At 39.5% G+C, this 25,069-nt stretch overlaps 1 protein-coding gene across 1 annotated transcript in view; it reads left to right on the top strand.

Moving 5' to 3' along the window:
* The window catches only part of LOC135084086 (uncharacterized), a 50,171-nt gene that overhangs the window by 21,615 nt on the left and 3,487 nt on the right, over positions 1–25,069 (top strand). The window contains exon 3 of the mRNA XM_063978829.1: positions 23,932–24,052. Coding sequence (XP_063834899.1) covers positions 23,932–24,052 — 121 coding nt within the window. The remainder of the gene's footprint in view (positions 1–23,931; positions 24,053–25,069) is intronic.

The raw sequence follows: 25,069 nt of genomic DNA, 5'->3' as shown, positions 1-25,069 counted from the left end.
TAGCCGTGCCGGACTAACTCTGCCCAGTTTTAGGTAAGTTTAACTGTTTTTGTTTGCAATGCTTCCTGGGCTGTGACGTTTTTAAAGAGCCGTTTAGTGCCTTTTTCTAGTGATGCGAATTTCAGCACGCGTGCGGATCAGGTCTGCGTAATTGGAAAAACATATTGTATGAAATAATGAATAGCGGGCAACCAGCATGCGGAGGATCCGCACGCGTCCCGAAATCTGAATCACAGGAAAAAGGCACTTCCTTCCCAACCTGGTATTATTCAACGCTACGGAAATTTAAATTCAAATGGTAACCATATTTTCCTAAGCGCTTTTCTTTGACAATATCAATTTTAAAAGCTTAGTCGTGTTTGATCGCCTTGCTCCGCAATTCCGATCCACAGCTCTATGTAAATGTAATAATGCGGACAAGACAACTCAAAGACGCGTTGTATAATTTTAGACCATTTCCCCCTCATTTGCAAGTCCCACTTCCCTCCAATCTTAAAATATCCCCGACATATTGCGAAAATGTGTAAACAGGTTGGCAGTAATTGGAATTATTAATTCCTACCCTCGCAGCCATATTAAACAGTGCTAATTAAATTGCTTTCTAGATTTATTTCGTCTACGTCTGGTTTGTTCATGTCAGTTGTCTTAACCCTCACCACCTCACAAGGTGTATGTTACCTATATGCGGGCATACTGAAAGCTAAACGAATTATACTGCTCTTTGAAAATCTGATTTGATTTTTGTTACTGCCTGGTTTGTAACGAAGTTAAGAAATTAAACGAGTCGTTGGATTTTGGTGGAATGCTAATTATAGCCTGACCAGGAACATAAAAACCCTGGCATAGAGGCGCATCAATTGCATTTGATAGTGCAACACTGAGTACAGTCGTACCTGTGTTAAATTAATAGGCTAACTTTATGTATCAGGATTCAGAATTACGGGCTAATTTAATATTTTCATAAATTAACGAAAACATATTATTATAGGTAACCTGGTTTAAATTAAATGAAACCATCAATCGAGCTAGTAGGATTTATTTTATTATTCATCATTAATCAAATTCAGAACTTGAATATTCAACTGCAATGTCTGCTCATGAACGCTTCAAACTCGGTACTTCTTTCCCAATTCCATAAAATTCAACACTTAGAAAGTGACAAAAAACTTTAAAATAGGTAGTTGAAACAAACCACAGCTAATTTTCATAGTGGACTGTACTATACGATAAACATGTCAGTCAATTTGACAACCTTTGTTGGAAACATTATTCAATGAAAATATTGTCCGAACCCTTGGTATTTCTCTTCGACAAATACTTTTACACATTGTGAACCACTTTTCTTTCACGACTATAAAAAGATTTTAGCAATTTCATGCACAAAATCAATTGCGCACATTTAAAATAAAGTTTGTTTACACTTTGACAGCAATAGACTGACATGCAAGGTGACATGTCAATGAAGTTTTTAGTTATTGTTGCCATTAAAAGAAATTAGTACCATTAGATTTCCGCAACATGGCGAGGGTTTTTATGTTCCTGGTCAGGCTATACAACATTCATTCTCAGTGAGAACAGCATTACTCTAATCCTGATTCGAAAACCAAGTTCTGTTGTGGGATTAATAAGATAGCCGCATTGGGAATTCCCCAATAATTTCGTTTGCTATTTCCGTTAAAAGTTTCGCCACAAAAACGATTCTTGCCAGCCCTATCGTTTCGGCTCGGAATTGTCAGTTTTGCGGCGAGCCGGAAATTCTTTCGGCCACTCGTGAATTTCCCCCGTTTAAAAATAACACGTGCTTCTTCGCGAATTGGGCTGTGAAATACTGCTTCCAGGTATAAGCCGTTGAGTCGATCCAATTTACTTCTAACGTCTAATAGCTTCGATTGTTTGTTCTGGCTGCTCAATTTAAACCAAACCCATTTCGCTGTAGGTACAGCTAATTCGAGTTCCTCTAATTTGGTGGTCATCGCCCTTTTTATGCTCAATGCAAACATGATATTCTAGACCGCCTATCCGAGTTCATTGTTTAAAATTTAGGTGAGCGGAATGAATGTTTAGCATGGGCCTTTGTTTATTCTTGTTTGTCTCCAATTTTTCTATTATATGTAGCACGTTTTGTTTATCTTTATGAATGAGGCTGTTGTCCTTTTCAACGAAATTCGACTGGTTTCGAACTTAATTTCTCAATAAGGCAAAATTACATTTTTAAATAGGTCTTAGTCTTAGCACCTGAATTGTACACTCACATAACCATTTAAGGTATTAGAAAGTCATCAAAGCTAGTAAAAAGGACGTCTGGATTCTGGGCGCCGGAACATCTGTCCTTTCTAATGAAATTAAAAGTTCCCTAGGCTGTAGATTCATAAAACGATAATGGTCTCATCGCGATCGGCGTTCTGCCTACATCGATGAAGTTCGCCCGCAGAGGCACACAGCCGCGAGAATTCGAGATATCAAAACTTCGAACTACCCTGCGGAGTCTGAGGTTGATCTAAAGTTTGCCGCGTGCGTGCGGATCGTGCTTGCCATTATAATTGACGTAGCGATTTGGTTATGCTGAGTTGTTGACTGTTATCTTGGATAGCTAGTGACGTATTGTCGCGTCCGAAAGTTCAGTTTCAGTCGTAGTGTCTCTCCTATAGACAGTAGCCTTGTCGTGTTTGCTTTGGCGACACAATAAGGCGGTTATTAGGTGAACCCATACGCAGATGACTAAATGACAGAGATGACAAAAGGGGGAGCTTCAATGTTGTTTTTATATTGCTCCATTTGTTGACATCAATCGATTAAACCACCCTGGAAGATGCTACAAAAGCAAATATCCTGTTTTCCCAATGTTTACATTGACTTGTGCCGAAGAGACGATGTTGTGGTGACATAACAAAAACACCAGACATTCTGCGCCTGCCGTTTGAAACCGACTGCAGGCATCCATTCTATGTTAGTTTAATTCCACCCAAGTGACATTCCGGGCTGCATTAGAACTAGGGTCGCTCGCTACGTCTGGCAAGGATTCTTGGATTGTCTTAATGATTCTTCTAGAATCCAGAAGAATCATTAGACTCGTAAGAATTAAGAGTAAAAATGACAAGAATTTTCTCTTCAGGAGTGCTCTATTTTAGTATAAACAGCATTAGAATAATGTTCAATCATTTAACCTTTATACGACGTTCTATCCGCCCTATTTTTTACGCTTTCGGCGAGAGAGTTTTGTTATAGAAGAAAGGTAATCAATCGATCGCAGCCTTCAGGAACTTTTGAACTTATTGTGATCAAAATACTTCTTTGCATGGTGTTAAAAGAAAATGTTCGCTTTTAAAATTAGCTAGCTGTTGACTTTCAATAAACGTCCTAAAAGTGCTCACAAATCTGGCAACCTCATCAACCTCAGGATGTTGCTGGGGCTGCCACGGTACTGCAGCGCGTCAGGCATGTTTGCCGAAGCACATACTGATGGCTTCCATGCCATTCTTCGGAAAAGGGCAGCCTCTATGCTGAGCCGTGTGCGTGGGAGCTCCAACGACATTCTGCGCGTTGTAGCTGGCCGAGTAAACTGTCCATTTATCACGCAGTGGGTTCGGCTGCATGTGTAAAATTTAATTGATAGTTCTTTTTAATTTATTTTTATTATGTAAGACTGACTGTTTTGGCTTTTGAATATTTTTCCTTGTTGTATGGACTGTATAGTGTCTGAAATAAATTTTATTGATTGATTGATTAGGATTCGCAGTATGCAACCGATACTCCACATAATTTCTTGTCGCCGCGAATGCAGTATTAGCACATAATTACGGGTAGGTGCAGTTGGCTCATTGGTCTGGTTACGTAAACAACTGCAGTACAGGTTGTATATTTTTATCGCCATTTCGAATCCGTTGATAAGATATCGCACGTTCATAATCAAACTGTCACTATACAAAAAAGTCGATTTTTCAGGAAAAACATTTGAAATGCTCAAATTTTAAAACCTTTGCAAAATGAGCAAAATGCTATTAAATATTTTGTTTTTTGTTAAAGACCAGTAGTGGCTTGTTTGGCTTTTACGGAAATATAATTATCTTTCAAATTATCATAATGGTTTATTTAATTTTTAATTTTTTCCCTAAAAATAGTGTCACTTTTCCACTAAAATTGAGACAGTGACAGTTTTCAATTAAAATCGTGTTAATGTTGTATTATTAATTCCGGTAGAAATGTTACTATTTTCATATAAATTTGACGATGAAAAATTAAAAATTATTATTATTAAATAAAACTAACATAGGAAAAATCAGTAATTTTAATGAACTTAAAACTTAATATTTTGGATTAAGTGGTACCAATGGTAACAGTCGTCGTTTCAGCCAAATGACGTCCACTGCTGGACAAAGGCCTCCTCCAAGGTTTTCCACAATGCACGGTCCTGGTAACAGTAATAAATGTAAATTCTCGATCAGAAATAAATACGTTACACACATGAAATTACTACAAAATTACATCACATAAAACAACTTCTTAGAAAATAAGGTACTCTCTTGTTCAGGCAGCCTTTAAACAACCAGAACTTGATGACCTCGATGAACTTGACGAACTAGATAGTGATTTTCGGCGGTAGTTTGTAAACGTATTCACATCGGCTCCCCAGTTATAAGCGATTTTAAAATAGTTAACAGTATATTTTTAATATCTATTTCATCAAAAATTATTCATCACACGTCACCTGATAACATATACTGGAGTGAAAGCTGTTCAATGTGTGTTTAGTAAAATACGTGCACATACCTGCCGGTGACTATCTCTAACGTTCACTTCACTAAAAACTCAAATAACACTCTATCATGGACAACCTTGGTAGCATCGTGGAAACACAACAAGCACTGGAGCAGTCACTCATGAAGAGGATGACTGAATTCGAAGCACATCTCCGCGCCACAAAGGTGTCATCCCCGGCGCAATCAGAGAATCTGAAGACACTTGCTCGCGAGTTCTACACGTTCCGAGATCACACAATGGGAGTTGTAGACCTGCTAAGACGGCAAATCCAGGAGGTCAGCAGGGCCGTGGACAGCATCGAGGCGAGGCACCGGCGCAAGTTCATCCTAATCACTGGTGTACCAGATCTTGACAGTGAAAACCTGATGTCATCCACTCTTTCGGTACTGAGGGATAACCTCGAACTCCCCGACATCACTTCGGCCTCCATTACTACATGCCACAGGCTCGGGAGATCCCAGGAAGGACGTAGCAGGCCAGTTATTGTGGGGTTCGCGAGCCAAGAAACCCGATCACTCATCTGGAGAAGAAAGACAATGCTGAAAGGTACCCCATTTGTCATCTCTGAGTTTTTGACGCGGACAAGGCAGACTCTGTTCCTGAATGCGCGAAGGCACTTTGGTATGAGGCGGGTGTGGTCTATGGACGGCAGCGTTTTCATCAAACTTCCGAATGGCGTCCGCGAACGAGTCTCCAATAGCGAGGAGCTAGACAAGCTCATGGAGCGCCACAGTCCAGTCGTCCCAGTTCCCCAGGAGCCCGTGCGGAAGCGCGCAGCCGAGCCGGCAGCGCGCGTCGCCGCTGCTGACGCCCCCATCCCGAAACCAGGAGCGTCCAAATCGCAGCGTACATGCAGATCAAAGTGATCTCCTCATAGTGCTATTGCCATACATCTACGTTGCTTTTGTTTGTCGCCGTCCATTTACTATTTTAGTTGCAGGTACAAGTAACTAATCAGCTTCACTGTCTTTAACATAGCTCACAATCTTTTACCCTCAATAAGTCACTACTCTTTTTATTTTCTAATTTAAGGTGTTTGTATTTAAAATTGTAATGTTTTGTTGTCGGTGTTTTGACAGTTCAGTGACAGCTGTTAGATGTCACGTCAAATAGGAGGCAAAGGCGTCAATAAATATTCGCTTTTAGTTATTTTTTGTGTAACGATGTAACGGTATTTTCATTTAACGTTATTATTTTATTCAAACCGTTATTATGTGTTTCTTCTGTTTTTTATTGGTTTTGTAAACAGTCAACCGGCGGGTAATGCACTACTATTAACCGTAATCGGTACAGCTTTATGTAGTAGTCCACTCGCGTATTTTTATTTTAGTTGTATTTTTTTTTATATATTTATTATTTTTATATTATAGTAAGTACACAAATATGTCAGATAACGACGAATCATTCGTTTCTGCTAGTGATCACTCCTCTTCTTTTTACTCTCTGCATTCTTCCAACTCCTCGTCTTCTCTTCACAACTCTCTCTTCCTCGAACTTCAAAATTGCGTTAATCTTCTTAATATCTGCCATATAAATGCGCAAAGCATACCCCAACATTACACCGAACTTCTCAACACTTTCTCTACCGACATCATCCACGCCTTGCTGGTCTCCGAGAGCTGGTTGAACCCTAACCTAAACTCGACATCGTACTCACTCCCTGGCTTCGTCCTGATCCGGAACGACAGGCTTGGTAAAAGAGGTGGCGGTGTCGCCATCTATCTTCGAAGCGATATACCTTTCAAAATCATATATTCTACACCGGGGGATTATTCTAATTCCATCGAATATATGTTTCTCGAGGTGCTCGTAAGGGGCACTAAGGCTGTTCTCGGAGTCGTATACTGTCCGCCTTCTGTCAACTACTTCTCCAAGCTGGAATCCGTGTTGGAATCAATATGTTCAGAATACGCGCATCTCATAGTCATGGGGGATTTCAACACTGATTTGCTCAAGCAGTCTTCCCAGGCTGCCAGGCTTCTGTCCATCCTGGATTCTGTCAATCTGTCTAACCTACCACTGGATCCCACTCATCACAACATCGACACTGATGACACCTGGTTAGACCTAATTCTTGTCTCTTGTCCGGAGCTCGCATCCAAGCATGGGCAGTTGCTCGCACCGGGTTTTTCTCGCCACGACCTGATCTTCCTCTGTTATAAGCTCCGTACGCCCAAACATAAACCTGAAACAGTACTCCTTAGGAACTTTGCCAGGATAAATCACGAGAGACTCCGCTCTGACGTATCTTCACTCGATTGGGGTGCGATCGCTCACGCGGATTGTGTCGACACACAGGTCAGCTTGCTCAATAGTCTTATACTGCAGCTTTTTGACGAGCATGCCCCGCTTCGATCCGTTCGCGTTAAACGCCCGCCGGCCCCCTGGATTACCAGTACGGTTCGTGCGGCTATGGCAAAGCGCGACCGGGCATTCCGCAACTTCAAGGGTGACCGTTCTATTGACAAGTGGAACGCGTACAAACACGCCAGGAACCGCTGTAACAACTTGACCAGAGCTGCGAAGCGCCGTCACTTTCATGATAGTGTGCTATCTTCTTCTAGCTCCGACGTCTGGAAATTCTTAAAATCACTGGGTCTTGGTAAGGCTTCTTGTAGTAATGCCCCTTCCTCATCCTTCACTCCCAACGAACTCAACTTACACTTCTCTTCGGCCACTCTCTTGGATGACACTACCAAACTCTCTACGATCTCTTACTTAAACTCTCTTCCTATTTCTTCTCCAAGCTCCTTTTCATTCTCCCCTGTCACCGTCGATGAGACCAAAAAGTTCATCCTCTCTATAAAATCAACAGCTGTTGGCCCGGATGAGGTTAGTAGAGCGATGATACTCATTATCCTGGACGACTTACTTCCTGTTATCACCCATATCATCAACTCCTCATTTGATCGCGGGTGTTTCCCTTCCACTTGGCGACTCGCCCATGTCATCCCTTTACCCAAACTCTCCAACCCTACCGCATTAAACCAATTTCGTCCTATCTCCATTTTACCCTTTCTCTCTAAAGTCCTCGAAGCTGCTGCTCACAAGCAATTCTCTAAATTTGTTCTAGAAAACCATCTCCTCAGCCAATTCCAGTCTGGCTTCCGCCCGGGACACAGCACTACCACTGCTCTCTTGAAAATTGTTGATGACGTCAGAGCCGGCATGGAGGAGTCACGCGTTACCGTTCTTGTATTGATCGATTTCTCTAACGCCTTCAACACGGTCGACCATGACATCCTTCTTGCCATTCTACTCCACCTCGGAGTCTCATCACCGGCCGCGGAATGGTTCTCATCCTATCTACGCGGTCGGAGACAGGCGGTGCGATTCGGTCGAGCATACTCGGAGTGGAAGGACCTTGCTACCGGCGTACCTCAAGGGGGCATACTCTCACCTATCCTTTTTTCCGTCTTCATCAACATTCTTACTTCTCACCTTTCTTCATCCTTTCATCTCTACGCTGACGACCTCCAACTCTACGTGCAGGCTGACCCTTCTGAGATATCTGATGCGGTTTCGCGGCTAAATGCTGATCTACACAATATCGCCGATTGGTCCGGGAAGTTCGGTGTGAAGGTCAATCCTGGCAAGTGTCAGGCGATAGTGCTGGGGAGCTCCAGGCAACTGGCTAAACTGGATCTGGGATCGGTCCCTAGTGTTGTCTTTGACGGAGTTGTCGTTAACTTCTCTCCATACGTAAAAAATCTCGGACTCTTCATTGACAGCACTCTGAGTTGGTCCCAGCATGTCAGGGAAGTCAGTAGGAAGGTGATCGGCTCAATGCGGGCACTCTACCGCTTTAAAAATTTCCTCCCTTCCAGCACTAAGACCTTACTTGCTCAGTCTCTGATCCTGCCTATCCTCGACTATGGTGATGTATGCTGTACGGACATCTCACAGGAACTTTTAAACAAGCTGGACCGCCTCTTGAACAACTGCATCAGATTTATCTTCGGTCTCCGCAAGTTTGATCACATCTCACCTTTTCGCTCGCAGCTTGGTTGGCTTCCCATCAGACAGCGTAGATATCTTCGTTCACTCTGTATGCTTCATTCAATTCTTTTCAATCCTGACTCTCCATCTTATTTAAAAGATAAATTTCAGTACCTCCACTCCACTCACAATAGAAATCTTCGCTCTAGTCAGTCTCTTCAGCTTGCCACCCCTCATCACAGCACTGGCTTCATGTCCAACTCTTTCTTAGTCTCCGCTGTACGGCTCTGGAACGGCCTTCCGGCCAAATTACGCAAACCTTCTTCCAAATTTACTTTCAAAAAGGCACTGCGCAAACATTTCAAGGAATGACCTTTTTTTCTCAATTTTCTCGCTATCTCAGACATGAGTGATGTGTACATCTATAATATTATTATGTTTATGTATTTATGTGTATGTCTATTATATTTATTTGTATTATGTTATTTATTTTATGTAATCTTATGTAAGTAGGTTTATTATCAAAAATGTTAATTTTTTGCACCGCCTTACTCTTTCTGCATGACCCGTGGTTGACTGGCAGAGAATGCCATCCGGCATTAAGTCCGCCACAGTGCATTTGTTACTTTATGTGCTGAAGTATAAATAAATAAATAAATTTTTCATGGGAAAAAGGCTCAGAGAAGTAGGTTTAAATTCTGGATCATTATCCAGCGGCCATTACCTCTGCGAGCTATGTGCCCCGCCCACTGCCACTTGATTTTAGCGATTCTGCGGGCTATGTCGGTCACTTTGGTTCTCCTGTGGATCTCCACATTTCTGATTCAATTACGTAGGGAAACTAACTGAGCATCGCACGCTCCATCACCTTTTGGGTGACCTCTCAGATTCATAAAATATCACTGGCCAAACCACACTGATCAAACTTTTGTCTTGAGGCACTGCGGCATTTCGGACGTGAGAATATCACGAAGCTTCCCGAACGCTGCCCAGCCGAGTTGGATTGACGATTGACCTCTTTCTCGAAGTTGGACCTGCGTAACTGGACTGTTTGTCCCAGGTCAACAAACTTTCGAGTGTAGAGTCTCCAGATAAGTGGATACTATATGGACATTTGACATGTTTTTTGTCTTGTCCATATTCATTTTCATACTCATTCATCAGGCCCACTTGTTGAGAGGCTCTACTTAGGCCACGAGCATTATGCCTAGATCTTCCACAGTCTCAGCCATGATTACGACATCGTCCGCAAATCGAAGGTGGATTATGTACTCGTTGATATTTATGCTGAATCCGCTCCAGTTCAAAAGCTTGAAAACATCTTCCAGGGCGGTGTTGAACAGTATCGGAGATATGACATCTCCCTGTCTCACCCCTTGCTGCAACTGGATGAGTTTCGAGTCCTGATCCTGGAGACGAACCGACATTGTGGCGTTTTCGTACAAGCCTTTCAACACTTCGATGTATCTATAGTCAATTTGGCAACGTTAGAGAGACTGTAGCACTGCTCAGATCTCGATCGAATCCAAGGCTTTTTCATAGTCCACAAACGCTAGACAAAGTAGTAATTACCTTGATAATTTCTTTGATTTTACTAGTGTTTGGATTGACTGGTGGCATTTTTGTTAGATAAAATTATAACTCATTCATTAATCATTTAAAAATCTTTCGTTGTTTTAATATTTCACTATTTGGATAAACACAATATTCTACGAAGTGATGAACAATCTTTTTAAAAATGTAAGATAAATATTGTCACTTTTTGTTTTAAGGCGTTTTTCGTATTACTTTATTGTGACTTATCATATGGTTTTGGAGTAAAAGCGTCTTTATCCTAAAAATGACGTTTTCAACACAGAGTTTACATAATTATCACGGCGTGCCCGTCCAGATCCCGTCACTACTAAAAACGTGTCACTGTTACTCACAACAAATGCTGGTTTTCCCATTAAACTCCATAACGACACTAGTGATATCTGCCGAACTATTTGAGCTTTAAGCGTGGGATTTTTACAGCATGCACTTTTCGCGGAGCGCTGAAAGATGGCGTTGTTAACTCAATTTCTCCCAATTTCGTATAGTGACGGTTTGATTATGAACGTGCGATATTGTGTGGGATTGGTTCTCATCATTGTAATGGAAAAATCTATACTTATAATAAATCTGTAGAGAGGTCAATTCTGTACATGAAATGTATCTTCAAAATAACTATCAGGGGGTGATTAGTGATCGATACTGATGCCAAAAATGCAATCAGTAAAATTTTTGTCTGTCTGTCTGTCTGTCTGTCTGTCCGTCTGTATTATGTTCCTTATAGAAACAAAAACTACTCGACGGATTTTAACGAAACTTGGTACAAATATTCTTCATACTCCTCGGCAGGTTATAGTATACTTAGGAACTCCCACGGGAACAGGAATTAGCGGGAAAATCCTTTTGTACGAAAAATCTAAACCGCTTAAGTTAGACGCTTGAAATTTGGCATGCAGGTACCTTAGTAAACTTAAAGCTTAGTTACAACAGAATATTGCAAAATTCCCACGGGAACGGGAGTAAGCGGGAAAAAACATTTGTATGAAAAAATCTAAACCGCGTAAGATTGATGAAGGGGGTAAAACGGGATCCACGCGTACGAAGTCGCTGGCGGCCGCTATCTAGAATATATCCCGAATAGATCGAACATTTTGTGTGTTGCTCTGAAAGGTAGGGTAAAACGACTTCCTTCTCTAAGAATCTTTCTCTATGAAAAATATCAAAATTAGTTCAGTTGTTTACCGATCAATACTAAATTTTTGGATAATTTATTAACTAGTATTTATGCCTGTGATTTGTTGACTGGTGGCATTTAAAATTTTGGAACAATCACAGATTTAATATCTTATGGTTGGGTCGTGGCATACTCTACGTGTATTACATTAACAAATTATTGTAGATGTTCTAAATAGTGTCGATGCAGTTCAGTCGCATTTCTACCTAGCCTCCAAGGCAAGCACGCTCCACGTTAGATCATTTTCTAGCTTAGATTGTAGCTATAAAAAGCACTGGCGCAAAAACTGGTGCCAATATTTAATCACAAATAACGGCATTTTGTATTATAAAGTTTTCATTTAAGCTTCTTGTCAGGTATTTTATTTATGCCCTCATAAATGTGTAATTAGGAGAGTAATCAAGAGTTAATGTTGTAATAACTGTGACGTAACCTGTATCTTCACCATTACAGGCTTTTGCTTGATTACTTCGTGTACATTAAAGAGTTTCAATGAAATGTCTGGTCTTTTGGAAAATGTAAGAAAGTACCTAATAATTAAACATCTAAACATGCAATGTATGATTTCGAAAATAAAATTGATAATATGTACATTTCTACCACTATTGGTCTAAAATTCAAGTAAATTAACCGACCACTGCAGTTTCATACTGCATTCAAACTAATGCAAATGTCGTTCCCACATTGCAGCGGTATGATTTTTGAAATCTACAACCTCAGCTTACGATGCATTCTGGCTCCGTAAATAAGTAATGAGAATAGTGGTGCTTCATTTTGTTATTTTATGTTGCTGGTGTTGGGAGACTGATCAATACTTCCACGATCTGGCCATTTTGGAAATGGCGTAATCTTTTAAAGTCTTTTGTTCCTGTAAAGGCCCTTTTCCACAGGAATCCAGTTTTGAGGGATCCAGTAATGCAGGATCCCGCAAAACTGGACTGTCGTGTGAATACGAGTGTGTTTGAAATATCGGTTTTTGCGGGACATTGCAAACGGGATATTCGTGTGAATTTATTTATTTAAAGACACAACCACAGAATATTATTATTAAAACACGTATTTCTACTAAACGGGATCCATCAAAAACATTACCTATAAAAACGAAATGTCCCTGTGGAAAGAACTCATAATCTGTGAATTAGTACCCATTGTCAGTGTTACTACGGACTGTCAGACTTGTACTTATGCACAGTAGCCACTAAATCAGACCTCTTTCTGCAATATCGCAACTATTATAACTATTTAACTATAAGATGCCACAGTATTTACCCTGATGTGCCGTAGTATCTCATGAATTATTGATTATATGACAAGTTCCAACTTCCAACCTATCGTATTTATCGACAAGTTTGTAGTCGATATTGTTGCCGACTACAATGACTCGATTTAGGCCGAGTTGTACGTGCGAGTGCCTGCATCCAAGGCGCCAAGTTCCAGTATCGAATCGAGACAGAATCGATCCCTGATTGAATGGGGAATCGATAGAACAATGGATACTCGCCTCCTATGGAAATTCAGAATTTGAATATTCAGTGTTCGGGTAGCATTTAATTATTTGTCTTCTGCAAGAAGAAAGTTGCTTAATTTAGTCAAAAAATAAAGCTGGTTTAGTTTTAGTTAGGTAATGATATACATGAATGTTTTTATCATTGAAATTAAAAGGTTCCTCTTTCACAAAAGCAACTGAAAGTCGAAGCCTGAATTTAATTACTTGAGCAGTATTTTCGTGATTGATAAAAGCTTTTAGGGTATGCCTTTTTGCCAGAAGATAAGCAAAAGCATTAAAATTTTTCAGGAGTAAAAGCATTGAAAATCGAAAGCATTCGAATAACAATCGACTCGAGTCGATTGATATCACTGCGCTTACTGATCTATCTGATTTATAGAGTCTTCCTCGGACTGGGTTCGGACAGTTTCGTAATTTACAATAGGCGTCAATACACAAATCTCGGCGCCTCGAACCCCTTTATCCCCGTTCTCAAGTTTCGACAATAATATCTTGGTTTGGTTTAGCAAAAATGAGATGTTCTTGCTAGGTGTCGTTTTACAGTTGTATTTTTGTCGTGAACAGGTTCAATGTGAGTGTGACGTGACATTCACTGGGTACCGAACATTCGGTGTGAATTCACTGAAGAATAATGTTCAGTTAAAAAGAGCAGTAAGTTTTCGTAAAATCCATTGATTTTATGTGACTAGAACAGTATCTACAAGAAAGTATTGTAACCACACTGTCATAGTCATACCTACATTAATTTAATTACTTCCATCATTTAATGATCCTAGCGCACATATACCTGGCAAGAGTGGCAAGTATTCATGCTATCAACTGAGGATCATGTTACTGCCAGCCATCGCATACCCAAGAATCGCAAGAGTTCTATTAAACCTTCATTAGCCTTTTGTAAGATGACTTGGGTAACCTGTGAGGCTGTGATATCACTTTCTAACGATGTAACTCGAGCATAGAAATAAAGAATTATGATTCAGTACTTCTGAAGCTAGGCAACACAGTCTTACTTTATATATATGTATCTCAAGCTAATGACGATTCATCAAGAAAGATTTTGATCTCATTAATAACCTAGACTCGAAGAAGAAGAAATTCTTTAACCTTTGGAATAACTGAATCCACATCTGCACACCTGAGCAAGACGCGCGTGCCTTATCAATCGCATGTAACACAACCATTCCCTAACAATGGATATGGATATAGGTATTATGACTAATCTTATTATTATTGTACGCCAAATCCATATCTATAGGTACCGTATAGATTCTACAGGGTGATTGGAACTAGACCCGTCATATCAAATTCCTATGTAGAGGAGGTCGTTTGCGAACTATTGGACCATTTTTTTAGTTCCAGTCATACCTATTGTAGCAATCAAATTATCGAAGGACACACAGGCTAAACAATAGCTTTATCTTAATTTTGTAACTCAGTCGAGATTCTAAGAAGTGACCTTCCAATTTACGTAAAATATACAGGAATTTTCAGTAAAGTAAGCATTTGTTGTAAGAGTATTTACAAAGCTGGAATTCTTGAGATCCAATATTGCAAACTATTTTATTTAGACAAGCTTTCGAATTAACGAAGCGAAGATTAAAACTTGTATCTTGAAAATTCTGTTTTATCTTTTTGGAGATCGAAGGAAAACTTTAATTGTATAGTTGGGAGAAATAATAAAACGATTCCACCTTCAGGATCTGATGAAGTCACTTGTCTACAAGCTGACTATCGCATAGTGTATAAACAATAATCTAATTCTTATCTATCAAAGTGGTGAAATACACACACTCATTGGTAATAATGTTCAGTCCCGCCAATTTAAACCTTCATAAAAACCCTGATGATTTTTTATTGTGGGGCAGAATTTCAGGCTACTTTTTATGGCCGCCACTCACAGTTCTTAAGGGTACTCAGACCAATCAAAACCAGAGAGCGCGGAACCGCCGCAAAATGCTTGTATGCATTAAATTGGCATGGTTTCCTATCAGCTGTATGTCGGAAACGTGGCCGGCAGGAGGAAATGGATGTAGCACCTACATAGGTTTCCAGTTTATTGTATTAACTAGCTGAGCCCGCTACTTCGGACGTGTGGAGACCGTTTTCCAATCAGTTGTCCAGTTAACCAGGACCAGTTAGTTATATCCTACTGCGTACAGTAGAGAGGGCAAACTACGAGAATATTTCACTCACTCGAAAGTTTTTCGTAATAGGGGTACAGATATTATGTAGAATGCACAGTTCATAATAATCCTTACAGTTAAAAGTTGGGCTTGAGCACAAATACTCTGCTAGACGACTTACAATTGGTCAACTACTGATGATTTTAGAAATAAGACTTGCTTGACTAAAGAAAGTTATCGCGGTTTTAGAAAACACAAATGTGGAAGTTCTGACCAGTAATAACATACTTAAACAAAGTTTATCGCTGCATGCAGGCAACGCCGCAACAGAAGTCACCTTTTACCTTTCACAAAATGCACTTTCCGTGACTTGTGGCCGTGTTTTAGTCACTGTTTAGCGAGAATTTATCATAAACATGTAATTAAGACTTTAGAATGGGCCATAAACGTCGCCAAACATCGTATCATCACAATGGAATGCATCTTGCAGGATGCAGCCGGGTTTTATTTGTAAAAAACCTCTGATTTATGCCACGTTACATTTTACATGAATATCCAGAGCGGATTTACGGGCATTTAGTTGTGTATCGAAAAAGGTCCCCTGAGAGCCGTTATTGTGACATTTGTATTAAAAGTATTTATTCCGGGCGCTCTAGCTTGTGCTGGAACATGCTCCGCATCTGTAATCAGGGAGGCACATTTGGCAAGCGGAGTGACTTGATTGTGCCATATGCAAATTATTGCCTTACCTGCTGTATTGTAATGATCGTTTCTATCTACGTACATATTAATGTCTAGCATTTGACCATGTATGGTAATTGAGAGCAAGATTCACAGAAATCAGTTGGTAATGATAATGTTTCTGTATGTTTTATAAAAGTGTTATGTAACTTAAAATCTGGAGGCGTCTTATGTAAGTAGCGTGACCCATCTACTAGACCAGATCCCATATAAATATGAGGTCTTTTTTGATTAGACGACTGACTAGCAGACTGTTTTCTCCCGTCCAAACTACAAAGTTGCAGCAAAATATAAATAGCTAAATACTACATTCTATCATAGTGCATATTTCCGAATGCACAGCGAGTCTCTCGAGTCTTGACACAATTATGCATCACCGCAATTTGCCACTGTACATTTTTTCCTCAAGGCATCTAGCCGCCCGGCATTCCGACGGCAGTCACTCAGCGGTCCCCACAGGCAGCTAGCTCGGTACCCCATTACGTATTGAATATGAAATCGCCAGTTAGAAAGATATTGACTAAGTGCCCTTTTACTGTGATGCGGATTTCGGCACGCATGCGGAAAAAAGTACTAAGCAAAAGTTACTAGTGTATGTTTTCCATCATCTCTAACGAAATGCATGATGTCAAAGATTTCAGGTTTAACGATGTTCAAGTCTTAGATTCGTATTGAAAGACGCTGAGATCTCAATTGTATCTCAAGTGTAGATTGAAGCTTTAGATTGGTTTTTAAATATTTATACCAATCACAGGACAGAATTTATAACGGTTAGAGTCGAGTTTTTGCTTATAATACGGACTCTAGTGTCCATAAACTACCTCATTATGAGGATAACTCAAGGAATGCTACACTCGTACCTCAAAAAGGCCTAAATGTATTTATAAGCTTAATTTCGCACACTATGCGATTACCGAGCAAGTCCTAAATCACGGTAACACACAGGCCGACAATTAGCTCTGCCGTTCGCCACGCTTGCTAGGGCTCTAATTCCGCGTACTACGGGACCTAATGAACGCTTAGCGGCTATAAACTCAATCACGGCAATGCACTGCAAGTTGACAGCAATGCTTGTTGCGAGTTACCGGTGAGCTTCTAGATTACGCTTGGCAAGCTTTGATTTGACTTTCATTACTCCTGTTTTGTGTTTTGTTCAGATAATGATTCACGATGCATCAGTTAGTCTATTACTACTTCACTCGTGCCAGAACATACAGTCATTTATCTCTAGCCACCACTTTAGTTTAATCTTTTTTTCGAAAGAGCTCAAAATCTAACAGACGTGCTCTGGAAATTAAAAGAGAGATAATAATAATAATAATTAATACACTTTATTGCACACTTTATTTTAGAGATCTGATGAGTTTTTAAATTCTGCCCTGTCTTCGATTAGATCCCTGAAACGATGACCATAAAATCTTCAAAATTTGAATCCGCAATTCTGCTGCTGCAAATACGTGTTTAAAAAACTAAATCCTAAAAGTTAGAACTACTAGTATATTCAGTGGCACGTACTGGCTCAGACTGTCAGGATTTACGCGGATCAGTAGCCAATGAGAGCCCGAATCGTCTGTCTGTGGTGTTAATTGTGTCAGTGCGCATGCATGATTGTATGTGAGGGGTCAGCGTTCGGTCACATAGAGGTCCTGACATTTCAATTGCTACACAAGTGACTTTGTTTTCGTTGCAAAATAGCACATCGTAACTGTATAAGCCACAGTGTTTAGGCGTGATGTTCCATCGTCCATAGATAGGTAGGTACATCAAGTTATGAGCTGTGAGATGAAAACTGATCTATAATCTCAACTAATTTTTTCTCTTACTTAAGGCATCCATTTAAGTATCCACAATGAAGTTATGTAATGCGTTGGACAAAGCTTCTAAAGTGATGATGAAGCTTAAGCTTTCTCGATCTCAACTAAGTTCGAAAACAGGTGAAAGTTATGGACATCACAAATCTATGGTTGTGTGTTGTGTTGTATGTCGTTACGTCACATCATTGTCCGGTGATCATTTTGCAATTCATACGTCCTAAACACGTATGATATGATCAGAAAAGCATTTCAATTTTATAGTTGTTTTGTGCAATCATTGCGATTATGGCAATAGCATTCTAGGCAACGTATTGCCTAGATATTAAATGATTGTTTCGATGTTGCGTCACAGAATTTGAGATATCCCAACCAGTCCACCGTTGGGAGGGCAGGCCAAATCCTCTTACCTCAGATGAATTAGAGTGAGTCGTGTTTCTGCAGTGGAGACCAAATGTGTGTCAAATAAATGTGAATACATTTATTAGAAAGAAAATTCTTTCTTTCAAATGACTAGATTTTTGTGATCCATTTTTTGTCAGAATATTCAATCAATTTCATTTTAACCCCAGCCTATTAACTGCTGTTTATAATGAAACTTCATAGTACATCAAGGTGGAAGTCCGTTGATATTATTGTACCATTAGCGCTGTCACCGCGCGTGGCACTAATTACATCTAAATTAACGTGAAATTTTGTGATGCTAATTGACTGGAATTTACGTTATCAGTTTGGTTTTTGTAGACTGCCAAATATTTGTACACCATCATTTCGAACTGTCTTTTAAAATAAGTTTTACTTTTGTTTAAATTACTCTATAAAATAATAAAATCTAAAATTTTATTATTTTTTAAAGGAATAATCCTTCGCTATAATTTCAGATTTTTGGAAAAGGTTATTGGAAATGGTTTTTCTTTTTCTTCTAAATATTGATTTTAGTCAAATAACACTCGATTCTTCATCAATCGTTTCCAAGTCTTCTTCCATATTCCAACGAATTACAGCATCTTTAGTTATATTTTTAGCAAATGCGTCAAGAGTAGTCCACTTGTTTCCCACTGATGACAACAATTAGCTCAATCATTTAGCGTGAGTGCTAAATATAGCGAATCAACAACTTAATGGGTTACAAGACTGACGCAGCTGCCGATTTTATGGGACTACCGATAAGCGTAATCGCTCATGATAACAATAATGACAATGTTCCATTAATTGATGGTATCCGTTGCTATAGAATCGCCCAATAAAATGAGACCCTTAATGCTTTGAGATCATAATCGGTTTCTCAGCGCAGTGACCCTAGACCGTGTTTATGATTTTATTGTGTTGACATCTTAGCTTATTTTTACCCGACTGTCGTACGAGGGTTATATTTTCCAGTATGTCTGGCTCAGCGACCCAAAGTGCTTTCTTATTAAAAGATGTTGAGGTTCAAGAGAAAATGTCTCAAGCGACTTAATGCTGCTCAAATGCTACTTCCTAATCCCAAAAACTGCACCGTGGAATCAATAAAATTATAGTTCCATAATACTAAACTGTCCTATCCATGACATTGACAGCGGGGCGCCACCGTCAATACCGAATCACTGGTTCCGATTTTTGCCATGTTGGAAACCATATAGTTGAACGATGGTAGCGCCCCCCTATCATTGAGTTTGGTGGGACAGTTCAGCGTGGGTCATCTATAGTACCAAAAGCACTACTAGTAATAGGAAAGTTCATTTCAATCTCTCGACTACCGTGTTATCTCTTCAAACACGAATTGAAAGAAGAAAAACAAGAATCCTGATTGTCCCACCGAACCTGGGGTCCATTTTGCAGGAGCAGGCCTCCACACGAGTTGGCACCGTTACGGATTGATTTTATTACGTCGAAGACACTTTAATTTCCCCCGAGATGACCTGTACTTTATTGCCGGGTTTCCATTCCTGTTTCACAGTTACATTTGCGACAAAACTGTGCAAATTACGGGGTTTGAATATGTTACTCCGTAGATGAGAATGGTTATATTCAGTGGTGTGCATAAGTTTTATTCGGAGGTAGACGATAGGAACTTGCACATTTAGACACGGATGTTTATAGATAAAACAAAACGCACTTTTGATGGAAATCACTTTCAATTTATACTTTCGATCGCTTCAATAAATTAATTACCAAGAGACTGCTTAACAGCCCGTATACATTTATTTAATTTTAGCCCGTATTTAGGTACTATATCCTTCTATCTCTACACAAGCCTAGTTAATTAAAAGTTATATGCAGAGGAATATTTTTCCTATTTTTTGAAATCCCTCGTTCAAAATATTCACATAGGTCACCCAATACCCAAATACGAACAAGTCTAACAAAGCATTTTTTACGTGCATGTCCATCTGTTTTATTTGTCAGTCGACAGCACATCAGGCTGCATTTTTGCTATACATTTTCGTTTGAAAAATAGCACCTAAGCTATCAATCCTATCATTATTTCTTCATAGTGTTCAATTAGATACTATGCCATCGTCCGTACGGTCTTCTTAAGGTAATACGGCCACGGGTATCCCATTTCTTCGTACTTCATTCGCATCACTTCAACTTCTGTGTACCCAGGATCTACAGTTTTAACACCAATAAACCTAACCAGTAAACGCTGAGCTGTCCCGAGGAAAGATTAAAGTGTTGAAAAGCTTAGGATTATTGTGAGATAAACTGCGATGAAGGAGCTAAACGGATAGATCCAAATCGCTTGGCGGAATAGGTTCGCGAGTCTGGAAGTAAATCGAAAATGTTGCGAAAACAAAAGTTATAAGACCTTTGAGTATCGTTCGAATACCATAAAGATAATTCATGTTTTTATCAATCGGTAAGTCTCCTATTTCTAGTGTGATGATGTTGTACCACACACCACACTTAGCGATTGCCTAACAAAATTCGTAAGTTACAATTTGGTAGTCTTTGGTAGACTAAATCGAAAATGTATCGTCCGATAGATAGACAATGATGTACATAATATGTATACGTGTGTGGTCTTTTGTCGTAACGTCCTTTGTTGCGATTCAGACCCCTTGTTCGCAAAGAACAAAGGCTTTTTGATTAGAAAATGAATTTATTATTTCTATTCGAGTTGGCCTCGTATAGAAAATCGGTTTTGGATAGTTTTAGCGACGTTAGGTTTTATAGACTTGTTGTCAGATTTGTGACGTCAGTTGTTATTCACACGATGGATGAAGGATTTGTCATACTGGATGCGGTCTGCGGTAAGATCAGAGTAATCATACATGCAGGCTGCACTTATTTTGACCTGACCGCAGACCGCATCCAGTGTGACAAGTTCTTGATGAAAGCAATGACTTGACATCATTGTAGGGTTGCTACAGTCCCCACCAGTAGTACCTATATGGTTATAACTACATAAGATTCGCTTGTCAATCGGTTTTAATGGTTCAATGACTCTTACTTGTATGTATTCCAAATAGAAACTCTCCCGCTAAATATTATTTTGGTGAGGTATTTGTTCTGTATCGATCAAAGTATAAACGAAACTAAGTATTTGCCCAGACAACGATTAAAATTCAGCGCACAAACATTCCAGCCGTTCAACCCTAGAGTCAACGTCCTCGGAAAAATAAACCGCGAATGGACATTAAACCAATAAATTACCGATATCGATTTGACTTATCGACTGCTATATTTTTAAATCGAATGTGTGCCGCGCTGTGTCAATTATGCTGTTATGGGGACCTAGACGTGGTTTATAAAGAAAATAGGCTAGTTTCCTAAAAAATAATTTTTAGTTTGTCAATTTTAATATAAAAAAATATTGGACACGTATATTTTTAATTGTCAATCAAACAAATAATTACAAAGTTATAGTGCGTTTGAGTTCCGCGCGACGTCAAAAAGTGCTGCACTTTTACGCACTCACTGACGTCACGGGCCTTTTCTTTAGAACTTTGGCACGGTTTATCTCTTTACATTTCATTAGTTTTAAAAAGTGAAAAATACGTGTCGAGTAGTTTTTGATAAGCTAACTGACGGACTAATTAAAACTCTTGCTTTTTTCCCACGAAACATCCCTATTGGATCATTACCGTCGTATGTTGATATTAGATCGACCTAGGAATTTCAAAATACACCTTTCCACACAAAACTAAACTTTGTCAAGACGAGATAGAGATGATAATGGAATAAATATCACAGTTTCATGCACGGTTTGAACGTGCATTTGTACCGAGAACATTATTAATTCACTCGATGGCGGTATTAGAAATTAATACAGTTTAGACAAAGCCATTTTAAAAATCCTCTGTTAGCACTACGAGAATAGCTAATGAATTGTCTTTTAATTTAAAAAAGTTATTTGAAAATCTGATGCTTAAGAATTGCATTTTAGTTTCATAAACTGTTGTAGACCGATACAAAGTTTGAATGAAGCGATTTGAAAGAAAGAAAGAAAAAGTATTTATTCGATGCAAGTACACAACAAAATAACAAACTAAAAACTAAACTATTTGCTGAAAATCTTGACGTGGATTGCCTATAAAATAGATTATTTTAAGAATCCGGCGATGAACATTGTGGTCCATCTTAGATTCCATCTTAATTTACCATCAGGTAAAATTGAGCTCAACCGCAGCCTCAAAAAGAATCGCCTTTCATAAAAATTAATTAGGTCATTTGCATTTCAATAATTTTAGGTTACTTCGCATAATTAATTTTCCATTTCCCATTCTCCGTTTTGCTAAAGCCGAGCCCCGCATTAAACCGGCAATGGATTTGGTATTCAGCCTGCAATCGATCCGGCTCATAGTGAGGTTTCATAGTACTCTCACTTATGTTTTGCCTGTAGTATCGAGTAATGACCGTGCCTACTTATCCATTCATAAGCAGTTGCCGTGGACGAGGATTTGCGTGAAAATAGATCAGTTTGCAAATAGATTTGACTGCTCAAAGCAGTTAAATTTTAAACAGTTAATGAAGTTAATTAATGAACTCGTCATCTTTAAGACTAAAATTAAATTGAAGTGACTACCTATAATGCCACAATATTAATTTTTACTTCGTTCGTTCGTTTCAGTCAAAAGACGTCCACTGCTGGACAAATGCCTCTGGATTTCCATAATGTACGGCCCTGTGCGCTTCCCGCATCCAGGTTCTTTCCGCGATCTTTACCAGATCGTTTTATTTTTTTCTAAGTAGAGAGTATCATATCATGTACAAAACTCCTGTCTGTTTTGTCATGAACATGAAAATGTGTACAGAATCCGTAACAAGCCGTAAAAACCTCCGTAGTTGAAACAGTACAAAAATACGCTTGGCTTAAATGAGATCTCTTGTGGTTATCCTTATTTACTTGACGGCCGTTTGGGGCGCGTTGGACTAAAACTAGGCATGAGAATATTCTGTAAATTAATCCCTATAGACTTAGTTTGTTTTTGTAGTTTTAGCTAGAATAATCTAAAAATATCGTAGGTATGACATGCTCTCGTAACGTCCACAGAAGTAATATGACTTTAGCTTCTAAACCTTTAGCGACAGCGCACATTGGGTGACAAATCGCGGCGTCAGACGCGGCCGCAAAACGTGTGCGCGCGTCATTTCATATTATTAGCTAGTCGTCGCGATTTGTCGCACAGTGTGCGCTGTCGCTTAAAACGTGCCTTAAGCGACACGTATGCGACTAAGCAGCGTCGCCTACGCGTGTGTCTTTAAGTGGATACAGCGATTTCACGCTGTTTAGGCGCCTAATGCAAAGCCGTTCCAAATCCTACATAGCCACAGGATCTACGATCCCAAATCCTTACGCGAATGATCTTTGTAGTCGTTTATTCTGGGTCACGCCCAGCTCCATGGTAAACCTTCGACCTTATTGCTCTGTAAACAAATACAAATTAATTTAGATGTCAATGCACGACCTCGGCAGGTCAAGTGTAACAGTTGAACTGAATAATAAATACGACCGACGCCCCCGATTTGAGTGGAGTTCAAATATCTTAATTTCATCTAAATCTTTTCGTCTTAAAAAGCTTTTTCTCGGGTTCGCCCGCGTGGATTTCGGCCTACTATAACCTATATTACTTAAGGATTCACTTATGAATAGCATTCTATCTAATGGTGAAATAATTTTTGACATCGTTCGAGTAATTTTAGAGTTTGTTCGTTACAAAAGAACAAATGTTTCCTCTTTCACAAGGCGCCACATAGTTCAACTGGATGTGCCGTTGTCCATCGCCTATGTGTTCTACTAAATAAGGTTATGGATGCTAAAGAATATGCCTTCTAAAAGTATAATTTCTTTATTTCTAGCAACGGGCCGGTGGAGGGCGCCTACGGGTCGCAGCACAGTCCCGTGTCGCGGTCGGACGCCTCCACCGAGGACGCCGAGCTGTCGGCGGCGCTGGCCCACCAACACCATCTAGCTATGCAGGTAGGAAAGAAAGAGAGGAAGAAAAGTACAAACCATCGCCAATAGAATCCCCTCATTCATGTTGGATCTTCAACACTTCAGTGTTGCCACCTTACAGAAAAAAAACACTAGTTTTGGTCTGAAATTTCACCAGATTTAGGGATATTTGCTTCTAAATAAATCATTAGATTTTCATTTCACTAAGTAATTTTAGACAAGTTGAGTCAAGGTGGCAACACTGCTGCCTAGCTTACGTCAAACCATCTTCTTTTACCTATTTCAATAGAAAGAGGTCCACTGCGGGATAGCGAGGATTTCCACAAAGACCGGTCCTGCACCAGAAGATTGCAAGAAGATTTGAAGATAACATTGCTGTTGATACTTGAGTGATATTCAAATTACAGACTTACCCCCTTACTAATAAAAAGTTACACAGTTGTTGAACACTGTTTTAAAATGACATTTCCATACTAAACGTCACTTTAAAACACTGATCAACGAGCGTGTAAGTTTTATTAGTAAGGGGGTAAGATTCTGTGTTTCATTGTTCAATGTAAATCAACACCGTAATTTAATAAAAGTTAATAGTCTCTCGTCAGGGTACTTTTTTGTGTTGAACCCTGCCTATTACGTCGTCAACTTACACCCGAGTTCCGCGTTTTTCGAGCGGTAAATATCATTATCAGCTTAGCTGTAACTTTCCAAAGTTGCCCGATTTGGCAACAAAAGGAAACTTTTCCGTGGAAGTTAAGTGACCCTCCCCTAATGGATCACTTTTCCTAAGTTCAACAGAACATTGTGACAAAGGTCCCAAAGTGTCCGCAAGATTTCCAATTGCTCAACCTATTGTTTAGCAATACTGATAACGGTCAGATTGTAAGTTTATGCAAGTGTAATACTGACCTAACTGATAATTCCGATAAATGGTTCCTCTGTTAGATTATTACAATCCAGATAGCGGCACAGACTGAATGGAATGTATACTGCGCATCAGTTGGGCCGTTTGTGGAATTCCTAGATTGTCTTGATCAGGAATGG

Source organism: Ostrinia nubilalis, chromosome 25 (genome assembly GCF_963855985.1).
Source record: "Ostrinia nubilalis chromosome 25, ilOstNubi1.1, whole genome shotgun sequence".
Lineage (NCBI taxonomy): Eukaryota > Metazoa > Arthropoda > Insecta > Lepidoptera > Crambidae > Ostrinia > Ostrinia nubilalis.
The sequence above is the reverse complement of the archived record's forward strand: the minus strand, read 5'-3'. Positions and strand labels throughout refer to the sequence as shown.